The sequence below is a fragment of the Scyliorhinus torazame genome, chromosome 28 (genome assembly GCF_047496885.1).
Source record: "Scyliorhinus torazame isolate Kashiwa2021f chromosome 28, sScyTor2.1, whole genome shotgun sequence".
NCBI lineage: Eukaryota > Metazoa > Chordata > Chondrichthyes > Carcharhiniformes > Scyliorhinidae > Scyliorhinus > Scyliorhinus torazame.
This window is the reverse complement of record NC_092734.1, coordinates 30,863,027-30,883,271: the sequence shown is the minus strand read 5'-3', so window position 1 is coordinate 30,883,271 and position 20,245 is coordinate 30,863,027. Positions and strand designations below refer to the sequence as shown.

Sequence of the window (20,245 nt, the reverse complement as noted above, 5' to 3'; positions counted from 1 at the left end):
ACACAAAGCTGACCTCAAGGCTGTTCCCACGAGCTCAACAGGCTGATGTGATTTCAGAGATTTACAGAGAAGGATGGTCTGGAACAGACCTGTGTCCTGGATAGATCGTGGTGGATCCAATCCGGTACAGACCTGTGTCCCGGATAGATTGTGGTGGATCCAATCCTGTGTAGACCTGTGTCCTAGAATTTAGAGTCTCCAATTATTTTCTTTTCCAATTAAGGGGCAATTTAGTGTGGCCAATCCACCTACCCTGCACATTTTTGGGCTGTGGGGGTGAGACCCACGCATACACGGGGAGAATGTGCAAACTCCACACAGACAGTGACCCGGGGCCGGGATTGAACCCGGATCCTCGGCACCGTGAGGCAGCAGTGCTAACCACTGCACCACCGTGCCGTCCCCTAGATAGGGTTATGGTGGATCCAATATGTTTGGCAAACTGAGCAGACCTTGTATTGTTGCATCACTGATTTAAGCACAGTGCTTCACAGCGCCAGGGTCCCAGGTTTGATTCACCGGCTTGGGTCACTGTGCGGAATCTGCACGTTCTCCCCGAGTCAACAAACAAAGAACAAAGAACAAAGAAATGTACAGCACAGGAACAGGCCCTTCGGCCCTCCAAGCCCGTGCCGACCATGCTGCCCGACTAAACTACAATCTTCTACACTTCCTGGGTCCGTATCCCTCTATTCCCATCCTATTCATGAGTCTGCGTGGGTTTCCTCCGGGTGCTCCGGTTTCTTCCCACAAGTCCCGAAAGACGTGCTTGTTAGGTAATTTGGGCATTCTGAATTCTCCCTCTGCGTACTTGAACAGGCGCCGGAATGTGGTGACTAGGGGCTTTTCACAGTAACTTCATTGCAGTGTTAATGTAAGCCTACTTGTGACAATAAAGATTATTATTATTAGAGCTAAGTAGAAGGAAATCTAGTGTCACAGTCGGAAGTGCCCTGCCTCTCGCTCTGGGTTTGAGTCCTGCCCCAGCGCTTGATGGCCGGGGGGGGGGAGTGAATATAGCCTGTTACACCTTATTTAATGATATATTCTTTCATGGGATGTGGCCGTCGCTGGCAAGGCCAACATTTGTCGCCCATCCCTAATTGCCCTTGAACTGAAAGGCTAGATAGGCTAGAGGACTATTAAGTGTCAGCCGCATTGTTCTGGGTCTGCAGTCACATGGAGGCCAGACCGGGTATGGACGGCAGATTTTATTCCCAAAAGGACATTAGTGAACCAGGTGAATGGGTTTTTATGACAATCAAAGATAGTTGATTTTAATCGGCTGAATTTAAATTCCATTGTGGTGGGATTTGAACCCGTGTCCCCAGAGCATTAGCCTGGGCCTCTGGATTACGAGTTAGCGACATTGCCATTTGGCCACCATCTCCCCCATGTCAGGCAAGAAGAGCAGGATTGTTTCCTGCTCAGCCTGAATTGTGGGGCAGCTGTAGTGCAACAGTCTCCCCATGTTCAAAGACTCCATGCGCAAACTCTTGCCCCAGGCTGCACCCCCTGCCAAATATTCTCACTTTGAGGGAATGCTTGAGAGAGGGACCGGAAAGGGTGGTGAAAGCAGTTTTTAAAAGAGAATAAAATAAATACTAGAGTTACGATAGCAGCCTTTAAGAGGCATCTTGGCGAATACATGAACAGGATGGGAATAGAGGGATTCGGACCCCGGAAGTGCAGAAGGTTTTATTTATGCAGGCATTATGATCGGTTAAGGCTTGGAGGGCCGAAGGGCCTGTTCCTGTGTAGTGTTCTCTGTACTTGAAAAGGCGATGTTTTCTCAGCATTAGGAAAATAATAATAATAATATTTAATGTCACGAGTAGGCTTAAATTAACACTGCAATGAGGTTACTGTGAAAATCCCCTAGTCGCCACACACCGGCGCCTGTTCGAGTACACTGAGGGAGAATTTAGAATGTCCAAATTACCTAACAAGCGCCTTGTGGGAGGAAACCGGTGCGCCCGGAGGAAACCCACGTAGACACAGGGAGAACGTGCAAACTCCTCACAGACAGTGACCCAAGCCGGGAATCAAATCTGGGATCCTTGAACACGCAGTGAGATTAATTGCAAGCACAGGGCAATGGACAGGATGGCCTCCTTCCTTGCTGCATGATGCCATAGTCAGTGGATTTGTTAAAGTCAAGATTTGGAAAGTAGATGTGAACAAAACATTCATGAAAATATTAAACTTTGTCAAGGCTCTTGTGCACAAAGAGGTGAAATCAACAATCTGGAATTGTACCGTTTTACAAACTGATTTTTTTTTTTGCCGAAGAACTGTGCAGAGTTCTTGTTACTCTATAAAGGATATAGAGCAAAGTTGCAAATAAGATTTCCAAGAATACCAGGAGTGCGAGGTCATACCAATCAGTCAAGGTTGAACAACTCTGGAAAGGGGTAGGCTGAGAGAGCCAGATAGAGTTTAGAGTAGAATTTACAGTGCAGAAGGAGGCCATTCGGCCCATCGAGTCTGCACCGGCGCTTGGAAAGGGCACCTTAATTAAACCCACACCTCCACCCTATCCCCATAATCCAGTAGCCCCCATCTAACCTTTTTTGGACACGAAGGACAGTTCAGCATGGCCAATCCACCTAACCTGCACAACTTTGGACTGTGGGAGGAAACCGGAGCACCCGGAGGAAACCCACGCAGACACGGGGAGAACATGCAGACTCTGCACAGACAGTGGCCCAAGCTGGGAATCGAACCTGGGACCCTGGAGCTGTGAAGCAACTGTGCTAACCACTGTGCTACCGTGCCACACTTTGATTGGATAGACACATAGAGATGTTGTTTCAAGTTGTGATCAAGAGCAGAACTAGGGGGGCAACAAACCTATTTACTCAAAGGGTTGTTAGAATGTGGAACTAACTGTACAATGAGCAGTTGAGGCGCATAGCCGAGATGCATTTAGGGGAAGCCAGATAAATGCCGGAGGGAGAAAGAGTTAGGGAGGTTTTGTTGATAGGATTTGAGGGGGAGAGGCTCATGTTGAACATAAACACCAGGATTGAACTGTTGAGCTGAATGGTCTGTTTCTGTGTTGCAAATAATTGATAATTCTATGTAACGCCCACCTGGAATGACTCACCCTGCCCCACTTTACTCATAGCTCAGAACTCGCCTCATTTTGAAAGGAAAATCAACAAATTCTCTTCATCTGCACTATTTCTCACATCTCTTCTATTAGGACCACGTGGGTGTGAAGCTGTTTGAAAAATATATATTTTAAAAAAAAAATTTAGAGTACCCGATTCATTTTTTCCAATTAAGGGGCAATTTAGCGTGGCCAATCCACCTACCCTGCACATCTTTGGGTTGTGGGGGCGAAACCCACGCAAACACGGGGAGAATGTGCAAACTCCACACGGAGAGTGACCCAGAGTCGGGATCGAACCTGGGACCTCGGCGCCTTGAGGATGCAGGGCTAACCCACTGCGTCACCGTGCTGCCCTTGAAAAATAATTTAATGGACTGTAAAGAGGTTGATTTGTTTCCTCCATGTTGTTGACAGAAGCTGATTTACATCCTGAGCCTGGCTGACTTGTTTTTTTATTTGTTCCTTTTATGTGGACGTCGCTGGTTAGGCCAGCATTTGTTGACCATCCCTAATTGCCCTTGAACTGAGTGGCTTATTAGGCTATTTCAGTTTGGGGGGGGGGCACGATGAAGAGTCAACCGCATCGCTATGGGTCACATGTAGGCCAGACTGGGTAAGAACGGCAGATTTCCTTCCCCAAAGGGCATTAGTGAAACAAACGGGTTTTTACGACAATGGTTTCATGGTCATCATTAGACTTTTAATTCCAGATTTTTATTGAATTCAAATTTCACCATCTGTGCTGGTGGGATTCAAACCCAGGACCCCAGATCATTACCCTGGGTCTCTGGGTTACTAGTCCAGTGAAAATACCACGATGGCACCGCTTCCCCATTTTACTTAGAATCACAGCTTGGAATGTACTCCAGGTTTGTATTCTCTTGTGTTTAGAGGTTTGAGGGTTTATCTAATCAGAGGGTTTAAAATCGTGAAGGAATTCAGTCGGGTAGAAACAGCCAAATGATTTCCACTGGTCAGGGAATCCAGAAAAAGCGAGCATAAAGTTCAAATTCGTGCTAGTCTGTTTACGTAGATACATAGAAGATAGGTGCAGGAGGCGGCCTTTTGGCCCTTTGAGCCTGCTCCGCCATTCATCACGATCATGGCTGGTCATCCAACTCAATAGCCTAATCCTGCTTTCTCCCCATAAAACTTCTTATTTTGTTCATGGGATGTGGCCATCGTTGGCTAGAGCAGCATTTATTGCCCATCCCTAATTGCCTCTTGAGGAGGTGGTGGTGCTTTCTTGAACCGCTACAGACCATGTGGTGTAGGTACATCCACAGTGCTGTTAGGGAGGGTGTTCCAGGATTTTGACCCAGCGACTGAAGTAGGCAATATATTTCCAAGTCAGGGTAGTGAGTGGCTCGGAGGGGAACCTCCAGGTGGTGGTATTTCCAGGTAACTGCTGCCCTTGTCCTTTTAGATGATAGTGGATGTGGGTTTGGAAGCTGCTGTCTAAGAAGCCTCGATGAGTTCCTGCCAGTGAATCTTGAAGATGGTACACACGGCTGACACTGTGCATCGGCGGTGGGAGTGAACGTTTAAGATGTTGGAGAGGTGTCAATGAAGCGATGGATTATCCTTGATGTTGTCGAGCATCTTGAGTGTTATTGGAGCTGCACTCATCCAGGCAAGTGGAGAGTATTCCATCACACTCCTGACATGTGCCTTGTAGATGGCGGACCGGCTTTGGGGAGTCAGGAGATGAGTTACTCCCCACGGAATTCTCAGTCTTTGACCCGCTCTTTAGTGTTCAATATGGAGGAGTATTGATTCCTCAGCTGAGGGAGGGAGATGGTAACCAGCAAGAGGCTTTCCTGCTCACGTTTGACCTGATGTCACAACACTTCATGGGGCCCAGACTCAATGTTGATGATTCCCGAGGGTCGCTCCCTCTCGACTGTATACTACTGCGCTGCACACTATTTGCACAAGGGGTGGGAGAAATCTGGAACTCTTTCTCTCACAAAACTATGGATGCCGGGGGTTAATTTTAGCTTTTAGGACTATGATCAATGGACTCCCACTGTGTCAAGGTGTTAAAGGATATGGATCAAAGTAGGCAACTGGAGTTGAGGGACAGGTCAACCGTGATCTGATTTTCCTTTTATAAATTTAGAGTACCCAATTCATTTTTCCAATTAAGGGGCAGTTCAGCGTGGCCAATCCACCTTCCTTGCACATCTTTGGGTTGTGGGGCACAAAAACGCGGGGAGAATGTGCAAACTCCACACGGACAGTGACCCAGAGCCGGAATCGAACCTGGGACCTCGGTGCTGTGAGGCAGCAGTGCTAACCACTGCGCCAGTGTGCTGCCCCAACCATAATCTGATTGAATGATTACATTCATCCCCCACCATCTGGCCTGCGAAATCCTACCAACAGTCCTGCCTTGACACAATTCACACCTCTATAACCTGGGGTTACCCCATCTTGGATCTGTAAAGATTTAATCACCTGCTAATGGTCGCATTCCAAGCATTGTCCGGCATCTTTGAATCTGTCTATATATATGTTTCTGGAACATACCTCTTCATTCACCTGAGGAAGGAGCAGCGCTCCGAAAGCTAGTGACATCGAAACAAACCTGTTGGACTTTAACCTGGTGTTGTAAGACTTCTTACTGTGCTCACCCCAGTCCAACGCCGGCATCGCCACATCATGATTGAATGATGGAACAGGTGAACAGGTACACAAGGTTAAATAGCCTCCTCTTATTCCGACATCCAATGATTTTGAAACTTTGCACTTTAGAGGACTCCACCCCGATTCCCAATCACTAAAACCTGCACCTGCCCAAGGTTCCAATTCAGATCGTAAACTAAAAACGCTTAACTGATCTGTATATGTGCAAAATCGTCCATTGTCTGTCAGCTCTTCCTGAAACCGCGCAGCTTCAAGTCTAGCCTGTTTTTAAAAAAAAATTTAAATTTAAAAAAATGTATTTTAACTATTTTCTCTTTTTTTCTTATAAATTTAGCAAGCCAATTATTTTTTCCAATTAAGGGGCAATTTAGTCTGGCCAATCCACCTATCCTGCACATCTTTCGGGTTGGGGGGCGAAACCCACGCAGACACGGGGAGAATGTGCAAACTCCACACGGACAGTGACCCAGAGCTGGAGTCGAACCTGGGACCTCCGTGCTGTGAGGCAGCAGTGCTAACCACTGCGCTATCATGCTGCCCCAACCATGATCTGATTGAATGATGGAACAGGTGAACAGGTACACGAGGTTAAATAGCCTCCTCTTATTCCGACATCCAATGGTTTTGAAACTTTGCACATCAGAGGACTCCACCCCGATTCCCAATCACTAAAACCTGCACCTGCCCAAGGTTCCAATTCAGATCGTAAACTAAAAACGCTTAACTGATCTGTATATGTGCAAAATCGTCCATTGTCTGTCAGCTCTTCCTGAAACCGCGCAGCTTCAAGTCTAGCCTGTTGTGGGTGTGAGTGAGGTCTGCCCTCAAACTGGCAATTGCCTTCAGTGAAAACACAAGGCTGGCTGGATTGAGAATGGGAACATCAGAATGAGACAGCTATTCATTTTCATGGGATGTGGGTGTCGCTGGCAAGGCCTGGCGATTGTCGCTCATCCCTAATTGTCCTTAAACTGAGCAGCTCGTTCGATCACTTCAGAAGGGCAGTTAGGAGTCAACCACATTGCTGTGGATCTGGAGACACATGTAGGCCAGACCGGGTAAGGACGGCAGATTTCCTTCCCTAAAGGGACATTAGTGAACCAGACGGGTTTTTTAAAAACAATCAATGATAGTTTTCTAGTCGCCAGTTACCGAGACTAGCTTTCATTTCTAGGTTTATTATCTGAATTCAATTTCCAAAAGCTGGCATGGTGGGATTTGAAGTCTTGACACTAGAACATTAGCCTGGGTTTCAGGAGTATGAGTCCAGCGTGATTACCGCTACGCCACCATCTCCCCATTCAGCCACCTTTGAAACTGAAGTGTTGGGTACTCTGATACACAGACGAACCAACACGGTTGCGAATGGTACAACGCAGTTTTATTTCAATCAACTATTAACATAGTAAACTCTGGTACTCAGCACATGGTGAATGTCTGAGTGGCTGGCAATGAGGTCTGTGCCCTGAGCCGTCTCCTGCTCGAGTGCCCAGGAAGTGTCGTGTTCCCTGTTTTGTACTGTGTATGCTCTTGTCTGTGATTGGCTGTCATGTTGTGTGTGTTGATTGGTCCGTTGATCTGTCCATCATTATGTATGTATGTATGTGCTATGTTCACCTGAATATCATGACAGAAACATGAAAAAGAACCTTTATTGACAAAGGGTTTTTCACATTGCATCACCTTCCCACAGCAATTTACCACCTGCAAAATACTTTTGAAATGCAGTCACCTTTCGCAATGTGGGAAACAGCAGCCGAAAGACTATGAGCAACCCAACAGTGTGCAGATAATCATAGAATCCCTAAAGTGCAGGAGGAGGGCATTTGGCACATCGAGCCCGCATTGACCCTCCAAAAGAGCACTCCACCTAGGCCCACACCCCCACCTGCCATAACCTACACATCTTTGGAGTGCGAGAGGAAACTGGAGCTCCCGGAGGAAACCCACGCAGACACAGGGAGAACGTGCAAATGCCATGCAGTCACCCAAGGCCGAAATTGAACCCGGGTCCCTGCCACTGCAAGGCAGCAGTGCTAACCACTGCGCCGCTGTACTGCCCACTATCAGTGATAGGGATCTTGATTGAGGGACAATTATTGGCCAGGACATTGAGGAACAACTTTCCTGCCTCGTTCTTTGAAATCGTGCCATGGGTTCTTTACATGCACCCGAGGGCAGGCCTTAATTAAGTGCTTCATGCAAAATAGAACACCCCAGCCAGTGAATTGCTGGATTGGGGGAGGGGGGGGGGGTGGTGTTATTCAAGTCACTGCAGTAGAGCCTAAGCCTGTGACTCCCTGACTCACCGAGTGAAAGTGCTCCCCACGGAACCTCAGCCGATACCTGTGCTACACCTGACCTGGCAACGCTTCATTCTGACACCTTGGAGAAAATCTCTGTCGAGGAGCTGCGCTGAAATCACGGATCAGCTTAAATCATGGATCACCCGTTTATATTTCATGGCACATCTCTATACTATAAAAAGAATTGAGGTACACCTCCAATTTTCTGTTTCCTTCTCTGGCTGGTAACTTCATTTCTGAACTTCTCCCCATCCTTCCTCCAGTTCTTCTATAACCTCTCCCTATCTCTAAGACATAGGAGCAGAATTAAGCCATTCGGCCCATGTGTGTGCTCCTCCATTCAATCATGGCTGATTTTTTTTCTCATCCTCATTTTCCTGTCTTCTCCCCATGACTCCAGATCCCCTTATTAATCAAGAACCTATCTAGCTCTGTGACTTGGCCTCCGCAGCCTTCTGCGGCACAGAGTTCACCACCCTCTGGCTGAACAAATTCCCCCTCATCTCGGTTTTAAATGATCGTCCCTTCAGCCTGAGGCTGTACATTCTGGTTTTAGTTTTTCCTTCTAGTGGAAACATCCCCTCCGTGTCCACTCTATTCAGGCCTCTCAGTATCCTGTTTCAATGAGATCTCTCCTAATCCTTCTAAACTCCATCGAGTACAGACCCAGTCATTAACAGCTCCTCATATAACAATACCTTCATTCCGGGGATCATTCTTGTGAACCTCCTCTGGACCCTCTCCAAGGCCAGCACATCCTTCCTTAGATACGGGGCCCAAAACTGCTCACAATACTCCAAATGGGTTTTTGCGCCCTTTTTGAGTTTCTGCTTTTAAGGCAGGTGCATGAGACCTTTCCCTTCAGCTCCAATTCCCGTTGGTCGTGCGCTTGGGCATCTGACCAACACAAAAAATATAAACCCCACATATGTGGCACAAGGGGTTGGCTTAGCATAGTGGGCTAAACAACTGGCTTGTAATGCAGAACAAGGCCAGCAGCGCGGGTTCAATTCCCATACCGACCTCCCCGAACAGGTGCCGGAATGTGGCGACTAGGGGCTTTTCACAGTAACTTAATTGAAGCCTACTTGTGACAATAAGCTATTATTATGCGGCCCTTTCTCAGCCTGCCCATGCGCGGGAGGCCCAGGATTCATCAGGTGTTGGAGATGCCAAGCACAGAGTTGAAGACAAAGGATAGCTTTAGTCTAATTACATGAATGTTGAATCTTTTTTCGCAGCACACTTGGGCAGGGGGGGGGAAGAAAGAGGGGTGGTCTTCACGACACACCAGTTGGGAACCACTCGTTTAAAAGCACCTGGGCTGTGACTCCCCCGGTCTGGGTGTGGACTAAATCCCCCCTCCCCATGTATCTGAAATGTGAGAATGTTCCACAAATTATCCAGCAGATATGATTTTGGCTCGCCCATGGCATAAATAAAAGACTCCACTGAGATTTTCCCTCTGCATAATTTTATTTCTTCTGCTCATAATCACACACACAAATTGGCAAAATCAGTTCGGAGAGGGCAAACAGCATGATTGTTGGGAGTCATTTCAATAGCATTTCCAACACACCAAAGCATTGGATGCAATTCCTATCTATGGGTAACACGTGCCATAAAACACAATAATAAAATAAAATACCAGCTCAATGGGCCTTCTCACCCAGAGTAAAGATTGCACATCAGAAGAGCCTCACTTAGTTGGAGTCTGTTTGTATTGAGAATTGGACTTAATATTTTTATTAGTATTATTTTAATTTACTTTTCATTTTAACTCTTTCATTGGGGCAGAAATGTCCCCGTTTCTGGTGCGAGAAGTGTTTACCAAGCCCTCCGCAGAGCTGGGTGATGGTACAACAGGAATGTACATTGGTGCCTGGGTGTGTACGGGTGGAATTGTACACTGGCGGGGCAGTGTAGAACAGGCAGCGTCGCATTGGTTCCATGTAATGCCCTCTGCCTGATAATCAGAGTCCACCAACTCCACCGGAGACAACTATTCCGGTGCAAATCAAATAACCAAGGGAACTCGGTCAAACACGCCGAGGGACAAACGAGAGGGACAGCCCCTTAAAGGGATCTTGCCTTAAACAAAAACAAATGACAACTTAAAAACAAACTAAAATGTGATTAAGGAGGTCGATAGGCACCTCAGTCCCTGCGGTTCCCACCTGGCATGGAAGGCGTCGACGGTTCCGGTGGAATCCTCTCGGGGCACCTGGCCATAAATGTAGCCATGTTCACAAAGGAGCAGACAGTCAGGTCGGACGACCCCCTCGGTCGCCCGCTGCATGGACCTGTTTATGGCGAGTTTGGCCAAGCCCAGCTTCATGAGGAGGTGCTCCTACTTCCTTACCCCCCCCCCCCCCCCCCCCCATACGGGTGCCTGTAGATCAGCGTAGGGCTGAAGTGCAAATGAAAGTGCAACAATAGGTCTTTTAAATAACTGAAAAGGGGATACAAATGTCTGCTGTGTCACGTGACAATTACTCTGGCACAGGACTGAGCCACGCCGGTGTCTGTAAGCCCACAACAGGCCCTCTCTCACCCCTAATCAGCACTCCCAACGATTTATCTCCCCCCTCGTTGGCTAACAGGTGACCAGCGCAGTTCCACTTATTCGCGCCACAATCCAAGCCCCGCTACGCCAACCACGTGAACCGTTTGTACAGTGCAGGCTGCGTGACAGTAAACCAGACCATAGGCCTAGGCGAGGACAGTCACTTTGGCAGCAGGGTGAAACATTGGAACGCTTCACAAACTTAAATAAAATATTACGCAACAATGGTTTACATTACAGTCGAGTGCAGAGTTGAGTAACTAGGATTCAGCCCGGAATCGCAGGACCAACACCACACAATGTACTCAGGGCCATTTACCCAATGAACTGATCTCCATTGGCACCATTTCCCGGTTTCAATTATTGCAAGGATTTCCTTCTAAACGGGTTCCAAAATGCGTTGGAACCCAGCAGCTATTAAATTTACATATTTTATTCACAGGGAACACTTTCCTCACATGGTTCCTGGTTCAGCTTTTTCTGAGGAACGGTACCATCATTAACATCCCTTGTCTTGAGCCCACAGCTAACTGGAGCACACATCATAGGGTGTGTCCGCACGTTTGCGGCTGTTTCACTTAGTCTTCCTGGCGACTGCGGACTGTTAAATAACACTACTTCCACTACAGTGAGTGAGTGGTTCTGTAGATCTTGTCCTGTGATGGAAGGACGATATGTTTGCGTTCAATTCACCAGAATTGTTGGATTGATGCACAGCTCTGATCTATCTCCCCTACTCCCCAGTCTCTGAATAGCTGTAATCTAGTAACGCATGTTGAAAGTCAGAGGTAAACCATTGGATTGGAATAAGGGGTGGAATAAAATGTTCAAAATACTCAAAGCGTCAGTTGTACATGCCAACCCCTCCACTCAAATCGTGCATTCTTCCTGACTCCCCAAAGACTACCCATCGTAGACAAGACGCAAGCCAGGAGTGACATGGAATACCTGCCTGGATGAGAGCTTCAACACAAGACCCTTAACATCATCCAGGACAAAGCAGCCCTGCTTGATTGGCACCCCATCCCCCACCTTCAACATCCAGTCTCTACAGCACCACAGTGGCAGCCATGTGTACCATGTACACGATGTACTGCAGCAACTCGCCAAGGCCCCTTCGATGCCATCTTCTCGAAGGACACCAGCAGTGGGCATATGGGAACACCAGCATCCGCAAGTTCCTCACAAAGTCATACACCATCCCGACTTGAAGCTATATCGCCGTTCCTTCGCTGTCACTGGGTAAAAATCCTGAAACTTCCTAACAGCATCTCAGGTGTACTTACACCACATGGACTGCAGCGGTTCAAGACCACCACCTCAAGGTTAATTAGGGACTAGCTAGCGACACCCCCATCCTATGAAAGAATGATGCAAGATTTTATATAACTATTTCAGTAGAATACACGTCGGTCAGGAGCTGCCAATCACATCATTAATAAATCGAAAGAAAGCACTTCAAAATTTCATGTCTACAAAGGGATGGGCCGAGTGGCTGAAAGGAAGATCAGTGAGAGTCACAGCCTGGGCATCACTGTATTATTGGAAATGGTACTGAACCCAGACTGAAAGAGGACAAGAAAAGGCCAACTTTCAATCATTTGAGGGGCAGAGGAGGGAGAAAGAAATAGAAGCTATGTTGGGACGGTGAGGTAGAATGGTATGGTCGAAGGCCCACAACCACTGGGATGGAGCAATCAGGGCAAATGAGCTTCCTCCCCAAATGTAAATTCCATGTAAAATCAAGGAACATTCCAGCTCACTGACCTGCTCAGGAGGTTCTTCAGCAGGAATGCTGGGAGTCATTTTAAGAACAAGGTGTGTCGTTTTGAAACAGTTCCCCAGGACCAAGTTGGAAGGTGGTAGGAGACACAAGTGAATTATTGTCCCTCGTATGGTGGAGGTGTGATGTGCAAGTGTCAAAGGCAGCAATTGGCATGAGTGCCACCAGTTCTCTACCCTCCCCGGACTGGCCTTTCTTTCACCTTTTGGGATTTGGGAGCCTTCCCCGCCTACTGCTCCCTCGGGGGGGGGGCACTTTCCAAAGCTCCTTCGCAATTCACCACCAAACCCGTGAAGCTCGCTCTACCGCCTCGTCCAGGAGGCCTGGTGATGCAGTCCTTGCCCTGGCACATGCCCACTGCCACCCATCAGGCAAGGTGCGCCACAGAAGCTGCATCAGAGATATGAAAACACCTCTCAAAATGGCAGACCTTTCTCCTGGATCAGAGTTGCAATGCTTTTTGCTTGAATTATCAATAAATTCCTGGCAAGTGTATGTTCCTCAAAATATCCTAAAGAGACACTGGATGCTCCCTTCCCTGGGACACCCAACAGTGAACATCTGCGTGTGCGCGCCTTCACTCCCAATCCCCGCCCAAATGTTTTGGCATTCCACAGCTTGCTAAAACCAACTCTACTCACCCGTTCTCAGCACAGTCATACCTAGAGGCCTGAACGGAAGGAGCAGCGAAAAGGGGACAATGCTTGTTAAATAGGCAACGAGGGACAACACTCCAGGTGCAACAATGTATGTGCAGACAGTACAAGTTTCAGACCAGTGTCGGTGAAGATGACCGATACAGACTTCTGACAATTTTCTTTGGAGTCAAAGTGATCGCAGCTGGACAGCCCGCAGAGTGCAGGCAAGCAAGCTTTGGGTGAAATGAATCCATCAGGCAGAGGTGTGTGTGTGTGAGAGAGAGAGAGAGAGAGAGAGAGAGAGAGAGAGTGGGGAAGAGGGAGGAGTTCATGTCGGGCTGGGGTTCCACCATGTTCGAACAGCCTGCCTGAATCACCATTTTGGCTCAGACAATGACCACAGCACGAGGAGTGGGGGAAGAGGAGAGAGCTGGGACTGTTAATCTCCCCAATTATTTTCGGAGTCCGTGTCAATGGAGTCAAGTTACTGACAGAAATGTTTTCATTATGACTAAATAGGGCTGTCAAGGTTTCCCCAAGATGGGCTTACAACAACGCCCTGACCCCACATGCTGCGATTAAGTCGAGGCCCAAGTAGTTCAAACTAGAACCAAGGCCTATCGCGAAGGCTTCATGGCAGCGGGAAAGGAAGCAATGACAGGGAATCATGCCTCATGAAAGTTCCAAACGAGTTCAAAACATGGCCTCTGACTAACCGTAGGCATTTGGCCTCGTCTGAGGGGCCTGTTTTGAGGAGTTTGATTTAATTTTTTTCTTTAAAAAAAAAAAAGCATCCAATTCTTTTGTTTCCAATTAAAGGGGCAATTTAGTGTGGCCAATCCACCTACCCTGCACATCATTTTGGGTTGTGGGGGTGAAACCCACGCAGACACAGGGAGATTCTGTAAAGTCCACAGGGACAGTGATCTGGGGCCGGGATCGAACCCGGGTCCCCGGCGCCGTGAGGCAGCAGTGCTAACCACGGCGCCACCGTGCCGCCCTTAAACGATCAACGAAGCAGCAAAGCGTTTGAAATTTTGGGAGAGCTGACACCCGTTCAGATCCATGGCTTGAGGGGACAAACGTATGAATTGGTTCTGGATACTCGGGACAGTCGGATACAGTTTTTTTTCCTCTAGTGTTTTAATTATATTACTATTAATTTGCAGCATGATTATTGAAGCACAGGAACATTTAGTGACAATACAACATCATACCATACAACAAACACATTCGAAGGCTGAAAAATCTCAAGAATCAAAGAGCTTTTTTCCCAAACGCAAACTTCATGTGGGTACAGTCCCAACCATCTAAAATGCCAATACCAGAAAAATTCCATAGGCCACCCTGTGGAAACATTGGGTTATTGGAAACGAGGATTGGTTTGGTGCTGTTATGTTCTGATGCTGAAGGTGCAAATTGGCTCTCTTGTAATTGCAGTCAATATTAAAGGGGCACAATGTGTGCCAATGGTTGATTCTCCTCTCCCCCCCCCCCCCCCCCTCCCTCCCCCCACCCTTGTCCCTCCATTAAGAAGCAGAAGGCCGATCTCCGATTTTCAGACATAGTATGTTGCTACTGGAACGAATGATGGCTTATGTGAACAGCGGTGAAGGCAAGAGGGCAGTGGGGGCAGGAAACCAATTATTTTATTTTATTTTATTTTTTAAATAGAAATCTCACTCTGCACAAAACTAGCTTACTTTTGTGTCAGCGGGGTGAATATAGAATGTTACTGGGTCAGCACTTAGGAATGGATGGGAGGCTGTGGCTTTTCAGAAGGGGGGGGTTGAGCTCAATGGACGACCCCCCCCCCCCTCCCCAACCCCGGTCGATAGACCCCCTCGAGCACCGAGGGAAAAAAGGCACAAGGCTCCCGATCCCGGGCGCAGGGTTTACTGTGGCAAAGGTTTTAAAAATCCATCAGCTCATTAATTTACGGAAGGCAAAATGGGCGTAGAGTATATACCTCGCAGCTGTCGTACCCCCGATCCCGCAATTGAAAAACGCGCGCGACTGGCGGCAACGCGCGGCCACCTGTCAATTAACCCTTTCCTCCCAACAGAAAAAGATTATGCGGGATCAGCCGGAATTAAGAGTGGCCGGCCTCTCCTCCCCCCCCCCCCCCCCCCCCCCCCCACTGCCTCGATCAAATAATTCCCGCGTGACAGGTACGCCATGAAGCGCCAAACATCTGCAAAAGAACTTCCTGCTGCCTAGACTGTTTTTCTTTGTGTGTGTTATGCGTCTCCAGCACATGGCCGAGGAGAGAGTTAAGATGGAATTGTTTTTAAGGTGGAATCTTTACTGGTGTGAGGAATCTTTTTTTTTGGGGGGTGGGGTGGGGGAATGTTACATGGTGAATTCAGAACATTTTAACACTGGTACTAAAACAGCGCTGGTAAAAAAAACAACGACGAGGGAAGGTTTTACATAAAATGGCCCCAAAGATTACCATTCAGCAAGATGTTAATTCCAAAATTCAGGATGAACCATCTCTTAACTGTCAACAACGAAGCATAATTGTTAAGAATTAAAAAGCTGCCCCAACTTATTCTCAAGTCTTTTTTTTTCATCAGTTTATCCGGGACGCAGTCAGGTGAGATTTATTGATCCGAAATTAAAGATTCCACCTTAAAAAAAACAAAAAACGTTTTAGCTGTTGACAAAAATTGCCTTCGTGACCGGTCGTGTCTTTGGCATGAGGGGTGCGTCAGTGACTCGACAGTCTGCACACTCCCGAGCGGGCTCAGCCACTCCGAATGCTCCCGTCGCCTGTTCGCCTCCTGCGGGCCAGGATGACCTCCTTGGACACGCTCTTACAGTTACTGGCCAGTCCGAGATAACGCACAGCGTCGATGAAGCAGGTGGTGATGTTCCCTCTCCAGCCGTACTCACTGGTCGAATAGTCATACGGGAACGTGTGGTGGTAGTTGTGGAACCCTTCTCCTGCAGGAAGGCAAGATGGGGAAATTGGTCAAGTCACTCATGGAGGACATGGTTTACAGCAAATTCAAACACTCAAAACATCTCTATATTAGCTCTAGGCCCGACTATTCCAACCCATAAGAATCCTACCGTGTGGGAGGCCATTCAGCCCATCACTTATGCAGCAACCTTTGGAAAGGGCACTCTACCCAGGCCTACTCCCCTGCCCTATCCCCATACACTGATCATGGACCACGTAACCCACACATCTAAAAAAGGGCAATTTTGCATGGCCAACCCACCTAACCTGCACATCTTTGGACTGTGGGAGGAAACTGGAGAACCCGGAGGAAACCCACGCAGAGTACATGAAGTCACCCAAGGCCGGAATTGAACCCGGTCCCTGGCACCATGAGGCAACAGTGCTGCCAATTCCCCCCCCGCCAATTAAGGGACAATTTAGCGTGGCCAATCCACCCAACCGGCACATCTTTGGGTTGTAGGGGTGAGACCCACAGACACGGGGAGAATGAGCAAACTTCACACAGACAGTGACCGGGGCCGGGATCGAACTGGGTCCTCAGTGCCGTAGGCAGCAGTGCTAACCACTGCCGTGTCGCCCTCTCTTGAATGAATTTTAAAAAGCATTTTTTTCAGTAGCTTCTCAATACGATTGATCCCAGTATTCCACACGAGAACCCCAATACTACAAGGGCCTTGCTATTGAAGGCTTGTATTTCTCCACAGCAGCACCAAATCACTAATGGTGTTTTACATACATTTTACACTGATCCAGGCAACAGCCTTCCCCCCTATAAAACCCTGTCGGTTGTATGTATCAAAAACAAGATTCTACTAATGGAAGAGTAAATAACTGAAACTAGCTCAGGGCTGGCCTAACCTTGAGGTGCAGTCACTTCAAACTAATGGTCAATGGGACCCTGGTTAATAATTTCTCAATTCAAATATTTAGACTGGGTTAATAACTGTGAGAAGGATTATGTGCCCCATCAATGAGGCCCATCAATTACCGTTCGCATCATTGGAGACTAAAACGTTTACTTGATAAACAAACCCAGCCCTACAGCCTTCCAATTCCAGCCTCTTGCGCACTCCCAACGTTTGCTGCACCCACTGGCTATCAGCTGCCTTGGGCCTAGGCTCTGGAATTTCCCTCCTTAGCAGTCGCCACCTCTGCTGCCTTTAAGGGAATTGTTGAAACCAACATCTTGCCAAGCTTTTGGTCACTTGCCCCCAGTATCTCAATGTGGCTTGGTATCAAATTACGACATTGCTGTCCCATGAGGAGAGATTGAGACGACTCGGGCCTGTATTTCTCTGGTGTCTTGAAGAATGAGAGACAATCTCATTGAAGTCTACAAACTTCTTACAGGGCTCGACACGAGTAGATAGAATCAATAGTGTAGAAAGAGGCCATTCGGCCCATCGTGTCTGCACTGGCCCTCTGAACGAGCTACCTATCTAGATCCACACCCTCACCCTATCCCCATAAAACAGTAACCCCACCTACCCTTTTGGACACTAAGGGGCAATTGAGCATGGCCAATTCACCAAACCTGCACATCTTTGAACTGTGGGAGGAAACCGGAGCACCTGGAGGAAATCCACACAGACACAGGGAGAACGTGCAGACTGTACACAGACAGTGACCAAAGGCTGGAATTGAACCCGGATCCCTGGCATTGAGGCAGCAGTGCGAACAGCTGTGTCACCATGCTGCCCGATGCAGGAAGGATCTTTCCCCTGGTTGGGGTGGGGTCTAGAACCAGGGGACAGCTTCAGAATAAGAAGCAGGCCATTTTGGACTCCGATGAGGAGGAATCTCTTCACTGGAGTGAGTAATTCGCCTCCCAACTTTCCAAAGCCTGGCCACCATCAAGAAACGAAGCACAACACCATTCATGAAAAAGCAGCCCCATTGATTGGCATCACAGCCACAAACATTCGCTCTCTCCATCGGCACGCCATCCACAAACATTCGCTCTCTCCGTGCACTGCAGGAACTCACAAAGGCTGCTGAGACAGTATCTTCCAAACCCGTGACCTCTACCATCTAGAAGGACAAGGGCAGCATGCATGGGGAACAACACATGGAAGTTCCCCTCCAACCCACATACTGGAAATGTATCGCCGTTCCATGGTCACTGGGTTAGAACCCTAGAACTCTACCCCTAACAGCACCGTGGGTGCACCATGGAGATTGCAGAGGTTCAAGAAGGCCATCAACTTCCCAAGGGGCAATTACCCGTGACGCCCACAACCCTTGAATTAATCAAACTCCAAGGCTTGGGGGGGGGGGGGGGGGGGGGGGGGAGAATCTTTGAATTCTCTGCCCCTCAGAGGCTCAGTCATTCAGCATGTTAAAGACAGAGATCGACAGATTACTTGATATCAAAGGCATCAAGGGATAGTGCAGGAAAATAGCGTTTTGAGGTAGGCACTTCAGCCATGATCTACTTTGATGGTGGGGCAGACTTGAGGTGACCGAATGGCCTACTCCCCCTTTATTTACCATTCTCGCATCCGGTCATCTCTTGAGGGGGGTGGGGGCATCTACATCAATCTAACTTTTAATTTGCAAGTGGTTTTCTCAACAAAAAACAAGAAAAGGGGGGGGGGGGGAAAAGAGAGAAAAGGAAAGGACTTTAATTTTGTTCCTGGTCATGGCGACGACAGCTCCTGGACTGGGTTGGTTTGGGGGGAGGGGGGGGGGGGGGGGGAAAGAGATGGAGAAATATACTGGTTCATTCAAGTGGAGGTCAAAGCCTATCTAATTTTTAAAAAAAATTTGAGTACCCAATTATTTTTTCCCCCCCAATTTAGCATGGCCAATCCACCTAGCCTACACATCTTTGGGTTGTGGGGGCGAGACTACGAGTTTCAGATGTAATAAGAGATGAATATTCTAGAAGTTTGCCAGGGTTACCTTGGGGAACAGGGAGAGCATTCCGAGGGGATTTGGATGGGTGGAGCTGCAAGCACGTCGGAGAGAGAAGGAGGCTGAACAACAAAATGGCCACCCCACATTCCACTTTCCCCTTGTACATTTTAAATTAAAACATCCTCACATTGTCGACACCCCATGTGTGCGAGTGACCGCCCCCCCCCCCCATCCCCAGGTCAACTTAGAATGCTGCAACGCATCCAACACCAAGCCACCTTTCACCAAAATCCAAATCTGAAAAGAGGGAAATTCTAGAAACTGCTGATGGCAGCATCGGTGGAGAAGGAAAGGGTTAACGGTTCAGGTCAACAACTCACGAGCAGAGCCGAGTGGTGAAACATTTAACTCTTGTTTTGCCCTCCACAAAATGCTCCCAGACCCACCGGGAGCATTTTCTGTGCGTAATTCAAGATTTCCAGCATCCGCATTATTTTGGGGTTTCCCCCCTCCATTTTTGCAGTAAAAACACCCGAGCTTTAACCTTGGGTTACATCGCGAGACGAGCAGCATCAGAATTTGCTGCTCCCCGAATCAGCCAGTGCTGTCAAACAACCCGGACACTGCAGAGGTGCCTGGGGCAGAGGTGCAGCCCATCAGTCTGCCAGAATCAATGTGGAACTTGCTCGCTGCTACAATAGTGTTCTTGGCTGAGCCCTCTACCTTGCACCATCCGGAAACTCAAGCTCATTCGAAAACGTTGTTGCCCCACCCCCCACCCCCCCAAAACCTCTTCCCCTCCTTTTGAGGTGCAGCTCAAACCCTGGCTTTTTGACCAACTCTCCCAATATCGATTCTGTCCACCATCACTCCAGTGCTGTTTTTACTTTGTTAAAAGGTGCTATGTAAATGAAAGTCCCGAGGGCTGGAATGAAAAGGAATCTGAACCGCAATCGGGAGTTAAAATAGATTTGGAAAAGCTTGGATGAAAGCTGGAGACGCCGGCATGGCATCCTTGATTCAGTCATGCACAAAGCAGCAGACCATTCGGCCCATCCACGCTGGTCAACAAAGATCTGACAACACTAATCCCATTTTCCAGCGCTTGGCCCATAGCCCTGGAGGTTATGGCAGCGTAAGTGAATATCTAAATACTCAAATGTTATGAGTTTCTGACTCAATCGCCCTTTCAGGCTCAGCTCCAGACTCCCACCACCCTCGTGACGTTTCTCCTCAACTCCACTCTTTGCCTTTTACCTCTTACCTCAAATCTGTGTCGTCGTCGTCTCCCCCCCCCTGGTTATTGACCCCTCTCGTGGAAAAAGTGCCTCCCTATCCACCCCATCTATGCCCCT

At 48.1% G+C, this 20,245-nt stretch overlaps 1 protein-coding gene across 1 annotated transcript in view; it reads right to left on the bottom strand.

The window, feature by feature from the left end:
- Positions 1 to 9,530: 9,530 nt before the first annotated feature.
- The window catches only part of LOC140403647 (acyl-CoA desaturase-like), a 31,561-nt gene continuing 20,846 nt past the window's right edge, over positions 9,531 to 20,245 (bottom strand). Inside the window, exon 5 of the mRNA XM_072491796.1 lies at positions 9,531 to 16,009. Within this exon, the coding sequence (XP_072347897.1) occupies positions 15,810 to 16,009 (200 nt within the window). The 3' untranslated portion in view covers positions 9,531 to 15,809. The remainder of the gene's footprint in view (positions 16,010 to 20,245) is intronic.